This window comes from Ipomoea triloba, chromosome 3 (genome assembly GCF_003576645.1).
Source record: "Ipomoea triloba cultivar NCNSP0323 chromosome 3, ASM357664v1".
In the NCBI taxonomy this organism is placed as follows: Eukaryota; Viridiplantae; Streptophyta; class Magnoliopsida; order Solanales; family Convolvulaceae; genus Ipomoea; species Ipomoea triloba.
The window spans coordinates 17,085,289-17,096,666 of NC_044918.1; the positions used below are offsets into that span (position 1 = coordinate 17,085,289).

The 11,378-nt window shown below is 34.3% G+C and overlaps 1 protein-coding gene across 2 annotated transcripts; it reads right to left on the reverse strand.

Moving 5' to 3' along the window:
- Positions 1 to 438: 438 nt before the first annotated feature.
- Positions 439 to 4,707, reverse strand: LOC116014441 (deoxyhypusine synthase-like). 2 transcript variants are annotated; one of them, XM_031254498.1, is made up of 8 exons: positions 4,617 to 4,707; positions 4,079 to 4,339; positions 3,358 to 3,525; positions 2,533 to 2,751; positions 2,011 to 2,097; positions 1,508 to 1,640; positions 1,196 to 1,431; positions 439 to 811 (listed from the first exon to the last, which is right to left on the reverse strand). In XM_031254498.1, the coding sequence occupies exons 2-8, from the start codon at positions 4,295 to 4,297 to the stop codon at positions 725 to 727; spliced, it is 1,149 nt and encodes a 382-aa protein (XP_031110358.1). In that variant the 5' UTR covers positions 4,298 to 4,339; positions 4,617 to 4,707; the 3' UTR covers positions 439 to 724. The 2 variants fall into 2 exon arrangements, with proteins under 2 accessions (XP_031110358.1, XP_031110359.1); XM_031254499.1 differs by lacking the exon at positions 4,617 to 4,707 and adding an exon at positions 4,435 to 4,582.
- Between the last annotated feature and the right edge of the window lie 6,671 nt (positions 4,708 to 11,378).

An 11,378-nucleotide genomic window follows, 5' to 3' on the forward strand; every position in this document is an offset into this window, starting at 1 on the left:
TTCTATATCTACAGTTGACAATTTTATCATATTATATGTCAGCAATGATCAAATTATTTGTTTACATATACACAAATTGTTAACTGTAAGTGAATTTACAACGCAATATAACGATTAGATGACATGAGGTTAGAACGTTAGATTAAAGGACTGACCTCAACCATGAATTGGAGTCGGTCTATCTATTTATTTAGATATGTTGTTATTGGATATTGTAATTGTAATTAAAACTTCATTAAATTATATTTGTTAGGTGAAATAATTGCAAATTTACAATTTAGTTACATGATTTTCAGATTTTCAGAACTAAATAAATAAATGAGTACATAAATATCACAGGAGAGAGCATGTTATGCTCTACAGACTACAATTCAATAGCTTCAGGTGAATAATAGCTTGGAACATGAAAAAAACTTGAATGCAAATTATATTTGTATGTAACGGGAAGTTTGAAAGCATGTTTCATATATTGACTATATCATCCAAACCAATCAAGATACATATATACTGTTTCAATTCCAAAAAGTCCTATCTCAGATTTCTTCTTTAAGATAAAACACATTTGCCCGGCAAGGAATATTAGTTCCCTCACAATAAATTAGCAACAACAAAGTCCAAGAAATGACAATATTAGGAAATAAATTAGCAACAAGTGGCTTAGTCCAATCAAATCTATGCTATGCAACAACAAGGCCTTAATGTGAATATATATATATATTGCCACCTATTGATTGCCTGTGGAATTTTTAGCTTTAGTTGCGAATGTCTCAGCTACCAAAAGGGGGAAAGCAATGGTTGCATCACAATGTACCTGCCCAAGACAAACCCAATAGAATACAACAAATTAGACCACTCAATCGGAAGTGGCAAATTATTCTGTGGACCCAAATTTTTATATTGAATGTTCACAATTTACATACTGAATGTTCACAATTTGAATTGTGAACATTCAGTATGTAAATTGTGATGAGTCCACCTTGCAAGGTGGACCCAAGTCCATGGTATAACTATTGATCTGAAGTCTAACATGGACTATGAGTTAAAGTACTGCCATCTACTTTTATCACAATCAAGTAAAAGAAACGAAAAAATCTTGGAATTTAAGAAAAGTTCTATCACGGCTTTTTCAAACAAGGCAGTTAGTGAAAATATTTCAAGAATGATTTGTTACACTTAAGTACTTAAGATTCCTAACCTTCACTGTTTTTGCTCCACCACGTATTTTTCCCCATGACACAGCTTCATCAGGACGGGCACCAGAATCACTCCCATCAAACTCTTGGGCCGTGTTGATGTAGACTGCATAATCTGCGCCATTGCGCATCATATTGGCATTGCAAATATGATGTTTAGGCAACCCTCCGCCAAGGATAATCACTCCAGTCTTCCTAGAACCAGCATGAACAGCCTCGCCATTCATGGCCCTGATATCTAGTAACGGACTAGTCACTTATCAATTTGTTCTTAATTAATCAATATTCTAAGGGCAAGCAAAAAGATTAATTACCTCCCACAATGTCAATGATTAGACCAGGGTTGCGGTCTGGATTATTTGGATCTTCCTTTCTGAAAGTATGGAAGTATAACATGTCGCCTAGAGAGCCATCAGTTAAACTAGGACAGAAGACAGGAATTTTGTTCTGGGGAGCAAAGAAAATCAGAATAACATAATTAAAACTTAGGAAGAAATTTCAGGTCTGTTTTAGTTTAATCAGGAAAATATGAATTGATTGCCCCACAGATGAAATGTTCAGATCAAGCATATGAATTTGAAACATAACATAATATGAGTTCAACTTTTATTTTTTTTTGTCCAAGATGTGGAAAAAATGTATTGCAACTATTCATATTTTGTTCCAGTAAATGTGTTGAATATTATAACTCTACAAAATTAAGTAACAGTGAACAATTGAACATTCCAATGAACAGCTACAGTTTCCTATTCCCATTACACATATTGAGGAACAATTGTTCAGCAGATGGAACAAATGGAATTAAATTGAAAGGTACCTTGTATGCCCAGTATAAATACGAGCTCTCATCATTAATTTCTTTCCCTAGGCGAGCAATAACTTTAGATGGTGTCCATAATACATTCTGTGCAGCAAAAAGGAAAAACAAAAAGAAAAAGGTCTTTATTAACATTGGAGAGAGAGAAGAAGAAGACAAAGGAGACAATGATGGAGGGAGACAAAGGTTAGCAAATCAGATATCTTTCAAACATATCAAGAGTCCACTGAGAAACCAAAAGGATGCTCTCAATATGAAGCAATTAGATGTGGATTTAAGATAGAATACTGAGTAAGAATTTTACCAACATGCTTTGTTTTGAAGATAATAGAGAACATAAGTAGCACTCATCATGAAAAATTTTAAAAACTCAATCAAGAATTAGCTTTTTCATCAAATTCATTAATGACCAAAGTAGGCTAAAAAACAACTAATGCTTAACTCTTTAGTATTACGTAGTATTTTCATAGGATAATATGTGTGCATACATATTATCTGCTTGTGTACATAAAAGACCAATACCTGTTTGGTTTGCTCTTCATACATCTGGTCAAAAATTGGGATGATCCAGTCTTCAAATTTGCAGTAATTGTCATTTGGAACCAACAAATTACCAATGCGGTTCAATCCCTTTGAGCGTAATACAGCTCCAGGTAAAGAAAAATCACCCTTGTAAGTTGGTGCAAGACATTTTATAAGGTCCTCCTCAATACCTCCAGCCGTTGTAACCACTACATCAACCTGCAGCCAGGTAAGGCGATGCATTATATCATACTATGAGCTATGCATATAAAAATTAAAATATATAATTATACGAAGAGGCAGTGAAGTCAAACCCTTATCAGAGTAACCTATGTAAAAATAATTCTTCTGAGAGGCAGTGAGCACTAAATTCTAACAGAATAGTGGAATACTAACCCCCACCTTCATTGACAATGTTTTGAGAAATGCTAAAACATTCGACTCCAAAACTACAACTTAAACAGCTGTTTTATAAATTGTAAGGGTGAGAAAATTTTGCACGGTGAAGAAATGGAGGGTGGAATCAAATGCTAAATTATCACGTCAGTTAACAGAAGAAAACAGTAACACGAGGTCAAAACATATTCGCACAAAAAATTTAGTGCTCCATTTAAGTACCTAGAGGGGCAAGCACAACTACTTAGATGAATCAAAATAATTGATTTGTGTTGATTATATCTAGAGACACAAGCCACAGACAAGCAACTGGGGGTAAACTAACATGGCAAGTAACAGAAGAATAATAATTTGTTTGATGACAATGAAGTTTTGTAATTAACACAAAGACAAAACCAAGTAGCTTCTCTCGCTTTCGACATTACTCACCATGTGATGCTGAATAAGATAACGAATTGTGTCTCGAACGCCAGAAGAAACAAGGTTGGACGTGAAGCCTAAGAAGATTTTGCTAGTCACCGAGTCTCTATAAGCAGGGTCTTTCTCTTCCTCATCGCAATTTTCCATTATGGGTTCTTGGGATAGCCTCCAATCAAGCTTCACAAAACCAAATGCAAGCACTTCAGCAATTAGAACAAAAGGCTCAATGGATTTTAAACTAAACTTTCAAAAACTACTGAAAATAAAACAAAGCATTTAACTTAAATTCTTACTCTACACGATACTGATTGTAGGAAAATTTCAGACTTTACAATTTAAAACAAAAATCAGTAAAATGCTAGAAATAAATATCTCATGTACAGTCATCGAGCTCTAGACAACAACAGAATTGTACTGTTATGCAAAAAGTTTGACAATGTCACAAAACCAGAGCTAGTAATGAAGCTCTCAACTTTTATGTGCAGAATTCAGAGCTAAACCCCGCACGGGTAGCTCAATTGATTAATGTGTAGGGACACAAGATCGAGCCTGGCAGTGGGAGTTGGTAGGCTCCTTCTGGAGCCCACCTAATAGACTCTGAGTCATCATGATTTAGCCCTGGCTCCCTGAGCTAGGGACTTTCGGCTTTTGTGGCAAGAATTCAGAGGTAAACATAGTCAAACAGAAACTCCCAAAAAAAAAACATTCTTTTACTAGTAATGAAACAAACCATTTCGTTAACAATTTGGATGGCTTCGCCAAGGTTGGATGCTTGGAAGCCAGTGGAGAGCAGCGAGTTCAATAGCTGAGGGTAATCAACGCCGCGATTGAAATCGTAGCCCTCGATTTTGGTGCAGCCGCCTTCGCCGTCGAGGCTCTCCGATTTCTTAAACACTGTAGCTCGTACGGCGTCCATAACTCGGTTCTGATCTCTGCTAGCTTCTCCCATTGTGTTCACATCAGAAAGTGATTAACTGAAGAAGGTTAAGCCCTGCAAGCAAGCAAGGAATAAAGTTGAAAACTTGCGACTGTGTATTGCGTTTTCAAAACGCAAGGCTTGAGAATTCGGGTCGGGCTATAACTCACAGGGCGCGAATCTTACTGTAGCCTTGAACAGACAGCAATCATGCAATTTTTAGTAAATTATGTTTTAACAATGGAGCAAAATTAGTAGTAGCAGGCTAGCAGAAATAGTAGTAAAGACAAATAATTAAACTAAACATGAACAGAGAGAGACTTCATTGTTAAAGACAAATAATTGAACTAACAAAGTTTGGCGTAGAGACTTTGGCGCCTGAGGATGTGAGGAGCTGAAGAAGAAACTGGAGACTGGACAAGCTGAGAAGAGAAGGGTATGGCTAATGGCTATTGTCTATTGAGTTTAGTTGGGCTATTTGATGGATATTTGGATTGGGCTTTTTTTTTTTTAGGCTATTGGCAGCAAACAATCGTTATACCCTGCACCACGGTGCACATAGCAATGTGCACCACGTACATAAAACGACGTCGTTTTGGTGTTAGTGGACGCGGACGCGGACGCGAATGACTCCAAAGAATTCATTATCTATAATACACATAATCATTATCTATAATACACAGAACATTTGCCTAGAATACACAAAATATTTGCCTATAATACACAGACTATTGACACAAAATACACAGATGTTAGTGGACGCGAATTACTCCAGGGAATTCATTATCTATAATACACATAATCATTATATAGAATACACAGAACGTTTGCCTAGAATACACAGAATGTTTGCCTAGAATACACAGAATATTGACACAAAATACACAGAACTCATCCTCCTAACATTCGAATACACAAACACATCACAACCTGTGTTAATAACATGAATACACAGAATATTGACACAAAATACACAGAACTCATCCTCCTAAACATTCGAATGCACAAACACATCACAACATGTGTTACTAACATGAATACACATAACGGTTGTCTAGAATACACAGAACGGTTGCCTAGAATACACATAATGATTGCTTGGAATACACAGAATATTAACATAAATACAGAGACCGGGCGAAACGGGAAACGTGATTTCCAAAAAAACGGACGATTAGTTTACAATGCTCAAAACGACGTCGTTTAGGTACGTGGTGCACATTGCTATGTGCACCGTGGTGCATGGTATAATTTGCCGGCAAACAAGCAATAACACTTTCAAGTTTATGTTTTTTAAATTAGTATAAATGAGTGTAATACTTAGTTTTGTGTGTGTATTCTTTTTTTTTTTTGTTATTAAATTGATACTAATTTTATTGCTTTTTCACCTGGTTGCATTTCTATATGGAAGGGGAGGTTTGAGTCTGAGTGGAGGCGATATTGACTCTTTATGTTTCAATACGTTGACAAAGTAGTTATGAAGTATGAACAGATAGTGCATTGTAATAGAGTCGATAGTATTAAAAAAAGATTGATACTAACTTTGGAGTAACCATTATTGCTTTTTCACTACAATGCATGCAGTTAAATTGTTTATCACTTTGTGTATAAATCTTTTTTAAACCGTAGCTACATCTTATATACTAAATACTAATAGACATAAACTTTTTTGGTCATCCAACTATGAGAGCTGATACAGAGAAGAAAAGGGAGAAAGGGACAAAAGAAATAAAATAAAAATAATTGTGAAAAAAAAAATTAAAGGGACTTTTTTACTCACCAAGTTGGGGCGCGACAATGATATATGCATTATAAAAAAGTAAAACTCTCGCGCATGTGTCTTGATTTTATTGGAGGTATATGAAAATAAAGTACGAGTAATTGAGTTCTACTACATGTACTTTCAAATTATACTCTCTTACTTTTTACTTTGTGATGTAACAAACAATGATATGATATTTCATTATGACGTCTCATAAAAAATGTATACATCAAAAATTTGTGAAAGAAAGTATAAGTTGAAAGTAAGAAGTTGGAGTACATGTAGTATTTTCTTAAAAAACGTGGCCCGCATTTTTAAGAATGAATCAAAGATGACATGTATGCCGAAGTAAAAAATAGAATAGAATGTGGGAATACGTAAATGTTAAATCGATAACTTGAAACATATATGTCTTAGGCCTTTCTCAATAGTTAACGATTTTTTAGAAGATTTTGCCGGTGTAATTAGAAAAAGGAAAATGAAAGTGGAGGAAAAAAAAAGAAGAAAAAAATAGAAAAAAAATATATTTAGCGCCTCACGCAAGTGAGGTGCAGTGTCTTCTCCTCAGTGAGGCACTGAGGCCCACCAAACCTGCTAAAATCTCATATTTTGCAGAAGAAAAACATCCATAAAAATACTCCCTCACATTTATAAAAAAATCACCCTCTTAATTTTTTTTTGAAGATACCCTCTTAATTTTTACTACCTCCGTCCCAAAATGGTTGTCTTGTTCGTTTAACGAGGCTTGACTGTTTAACGAGGCTTGACTGAAGCAATTTGTAATCCAATTTTTCATATTATTAAGTTTAGCATTAATATATAAAATTTATATATTTAGAAACTACATTAAAAGTACTATTAAACACAAAAAATTAAATTTAAAAATAATAAAAAATTACTAAAGAAAATAAGCAAAGAAGGAAAAATTGATTTGACCAATGAATAGTAAATAGGACAGGTAAAATGGGACAGAAGGAGTATCATTCTAAAATGGAATAAGGGTCAAATAGGCCACTGAAGTGCACACAAAACTGCAATTGGACCACTGAACTCAAAAAAACTGCAATTAAGTCCCTGAATCAACCAATACATTGCAATTTTTCTAATTACCCAGTTTCACAGGTATGTTACCTGTTACTTTGCCAACTTGAATGCCATGTGGATTTTTAAAATATTTTTGCTTCTCTGTGGCATTATTTTAATATCTCATTTTATGTTAAAACATATAAACTCTCTGTTTCTCTGTCCATCCCTAAAATTTCTGAGCAAAATCCTTTGACGACTCCTCCAAGTGCGAAATGCGGTGAGCTTGTCCGAAATCCGAAATTCTACCATTGGTGATCCCTAAGCTAGTGCAAATCCAAGTAAGTCATCTATATCGTATACTTTAATCTTACAATACTAAGTTTTTTGTAAGAAATACAAAGAAGATGATTGTAGGGTTTATAATCGTGGGTCATTGTTTTTTGTTCACGATTGGGTGTTGTAGGGTTTATGGTTGTGGGGATTGTGTTACCTTCTTGTCTGTACTTGATTAGTTGTATTACTCAAAAATGCTAGCAAGTTTTTGATTTACTCAAAAGTGTGGTCCTTTTTGTTGTACATAGTGAAATTTGTTGAGTATTTTATTGCACATGTGGTTGAATGCTTTATGATTTGTATATATCATGTTAGATTCTACTGTTTTTTTTTTTTGGTGCAAATGGGGTCCAGTTGCAGTGTGTTTGGTCTGCTGGGTATAGTTTCACTTTATACCTTAAACTGTGTAGATTTTTACTTTACAGTTTCTCTTTTGACTATAATGTACCTTTACTTTGTCTAAAATAGCTTGTAATAGTATACTAAATTATTGCAGACATGTGGACAAGTGTTGAATTAGTGGTCCACCATGGTGGAATTTTATACAACAACCTAAACTAAAGTATATAAATGGTGAGGTGATGAAGCTAACAACTGATCCAGATTTGATCTCATATCCACACTTGGTTAAGTATATAAAAAGGGGCAATATGGTAACATTAAATCACTACACTATAAAGCAGCTCATGAACCATTAGAGAATCTCATATGTCTATGGAATGATCAAACTCTCTAGACCTAATTACTTTGGCAAAGATGTGGAAGAAATGTGATATCTTTGTAGATCATGGAATTGATGAAGCTGAAGTGGTACCTGATTTCTTGTTACCTGCACCTGAGGAGGTTGATAAAGGAAATGAAACTGAAATTGTTTATGAAGGACAACTGATGGTGAAGCTGATATTGAGGTTCATGATGAGTATGCTCTAGAGGATACTGATTTTGAAAGTAATTATGAAGCTGAAAATGAGATGGAAATTGAAGATAATGAAGACCTTAATGAAGGGGTTACACAAGAGTTTGATGTTGGTTTTGATGCAGCAGAAGAGGACCTCAATAAGGATGGTAATATGCAGGAAATTAGAAAGGGAAAAGGTAGGCAAAGGCACAATCAAACAAAGGCAAAGGCCAAAGGCAAGACAAATGTTTTGATCCAACTGTTGCTGATTATGGTAGTGATGCTTATTACTATGACTCTGCTGATCCACCAAGTTGTGAGTCTGAAAGACGTTGAAAGGGAGCCTATATCAACTCATAAGAAATTCAGATTCCCTTCATATAACCCAGAGTGTGAATATCCAGATTTAGAGAGAGGATTGTTATTTGAAGATTCAACACAGTTTAAGAGTGCAATGGTGAAATATGCAGTGCATCACAAGAGGGATATCCACTTATAAGAATGAGAGAAATAGAGTTAGAGTCAAATGTGTGAGTGGTTGTCCTTTTCTGGTGCATTGTAGTTGGGAAGAGAGATATAAATGCTTACAATTGAAAACATTGCATCTAGAACATAGGTGCAATTGTAGGTACACTTTAAGGGTTGTAACTCAGAAATGAATTGAAGAAAAATATGAAGACAAGATTATAAGAGATCCAACCATAAAGCATACTAAGTTGAAGGATGATATAGAGGCAGAGCTAAAGATAAATGTTAATGTGGCTATGGTAAGAAGAGCTCATAAAGGTGTTTTGAAGAAAATGAATAAAGGTTTTTCAGACCAGTTCAAAAGAATAAGGGACTATGTAGATGAATGTTTAAATTCAAATCCTGGGAGCAGAGTGATTATTGCAACTAATAGGGTAGTTGAGAATGCCCCATGTACATTTCAGAGAATGTATGTATGTTTTGATGCAATGAAAAGGGGTTTTCTAGCAGGATGTAGGCGGGTTATTGGGCTAGATGGTTGTTTTCTTAAAGGAACACTTAAGGGTGAGATTCTAGCTGCTATAGGGAGAGATGCTGATAACCAAATGTATCCAATTGCATGGGCAATTGTTGAGATAGAGAACAAAGAGTCTTGGATGTGGTTTTTAAAGCTGTTGATTCAGGATTTGGGAATCACCAACAGTTACTCATGGACAATAATTTCAGACCAACAAAAGGCAAACAGTTACTCATGGACAATAATTTCAGACCAACAAAAGGCAATTTTATAATTGGCTCATAAAATGTTTTTCTGTTTATAATTTTCTTTTTTGTTTGTAATCTGTAATCTATTTTATAGTCAAATTGTAGTATCTGGTCTGTAATATGTGTTTGTAGTGTGCAGTCTGTTTTTTTTTTTGTTTTTTTTTTTGTTTTTTTGTTTTTATATTTGTTTTGTTTACTGTGATATATTCTTTTGCAACTAATAGGATAGTCTGTTTGTAATCTGTTTGTGGTTTGTAGTTTAATTTGTGGTATGTAATCTATAGTCAGTATGCAATCTGTATGTAATCTCTGTTAATCTTTTTTATTATTATTATTTCTTTTTTTTTTTTGTAATCTGTTTGTAGTCAACATGTAATATATGTTTTTTTAATAGTAATCAATATGTAATCTCTGTAATCTGTTTTATTATTATTATTACTGATCTTTTTTTTGGGTAATTTGTTTTGAATCAGTCTGTAACCTGCTAATATATTAGTCTGTAATTTGCTGCTTTATCAAATTGGAAGCAAGAAGGTGTTCATGTAGAAGTTGGGATCTAACTGGTATACCATGTCCTCATGCTTGTTGTGCCATTTTTGATAAAAGTAAGAACCCTGAAGACTTCATTGATGAGTGCTACTCCAAAGAAGTCTACAAAATGATCTATAGCCAAACTATTCAACCTTTAAATGGAGAACTTAGTTGGCCTAGAACAACATGTAAAGAAATCTTGGCTCCTGTACCTAAAACCATGACTGGTAGGCCAAAGAAGAAGAGGACTCGTGAGCCTAATGAACCCCCTGCTGGAAAGTTGTCACGGCAAGGTAGGATTATCACATGTTCATTATGTAAAGAGAAGGGCCATTCAAAGAAATATTGTCCAACTACAAGAGGTCCACCATCGGCTAATGCAGCTACAACATCATCTTCTAGACCTTCTAATCAACAAAAACGAAGAGGTGGTGGATTTGGTATTTACACAAACCCACATACTGGAGCAGTACTAATTAATGTAAGTTATTTTCAACTTAATTTATGTCATATTTTATATTATACTATGAACGTTGTAATATAATACTGATTGGAATTTGAATTATGATTTGCACTATGTAGCCTGGACAATCAGGACATCGTGTAGTCTATCAAGGAAGAAAGAACTCAAGAAACAATGATATGATATTTCATTATGACGTCTCATAAAAAATGGTATACATCAAAAAAATTTGTGAAAGAAAGTATAAGTTGAAAGTAAGAAGTTGGAGTACATGTAGTATTTTCTTAAAAAACGTGGCCGCATTTTTAAGAATGAATCAAAGATGACATGTATGCCGAAGTAAAAAATAGAATAGAATGTGGGAATACGTAAATGTTAAATCGATAACTTGAAACATATATGTCTTAGGCCTTTCTCAATAGTTAACGATTTTTTAGAAGATTTTGCCGGTGTAATTAGAAAAGGAAAATGAAAGTGGAGGAAAAAAAAGAAGAAAAAAATAGAAAAAAAATATATTTAGCGCCTCACGCAAGTGAGGTGCAGTGTCTTCTCCTCAGTGAGGCACTGAGGCCCACCAAACCTGCTAAAATCTCATATTTTGCAGAAGAAAAACATCCATAAAAATACTCCTCACATTTATAAAAAAATCACCTCTTAATTTTTTTTTGAAGATACCCTCTTAATTTTTACTACCTCCGTCCCAAAATGGTTGTCTTGTTCGTTTAACGAGGCTTGACTGTTTAACGAGGCTTGACTGAAGCAATTTGTAATCCAATTTTTCATATTATTAAGTTTAGCATTAATATATAAAATTTATATATTTAGAAACTACATTAAAAGTACTATTAAACACAAAAAATTAAATTTA

Coding starts and splice junctions, on each gene's coding strand:
- LOC116014441 (XM_031254498.1), bottom strand. CDS start 4,297: ATGGGAGAAGCTAGCAGAGATCAGAACCGAGTTATGGACGCCGTACGA. Junction 1,432..1,507: donor AATCATTGACATTGTGGGAG/GTAATTAATCTT, acceptor GTCCGTTACTAG/ATATCAGGGCCATGAATGGC. Junction 812..1,195: donor GTGGAGCAAAAACAGTGAAG/GTTAGGAATCTT, acceptor TGTCTTGGGCAG/GTACATTGTGATGCAACCAT.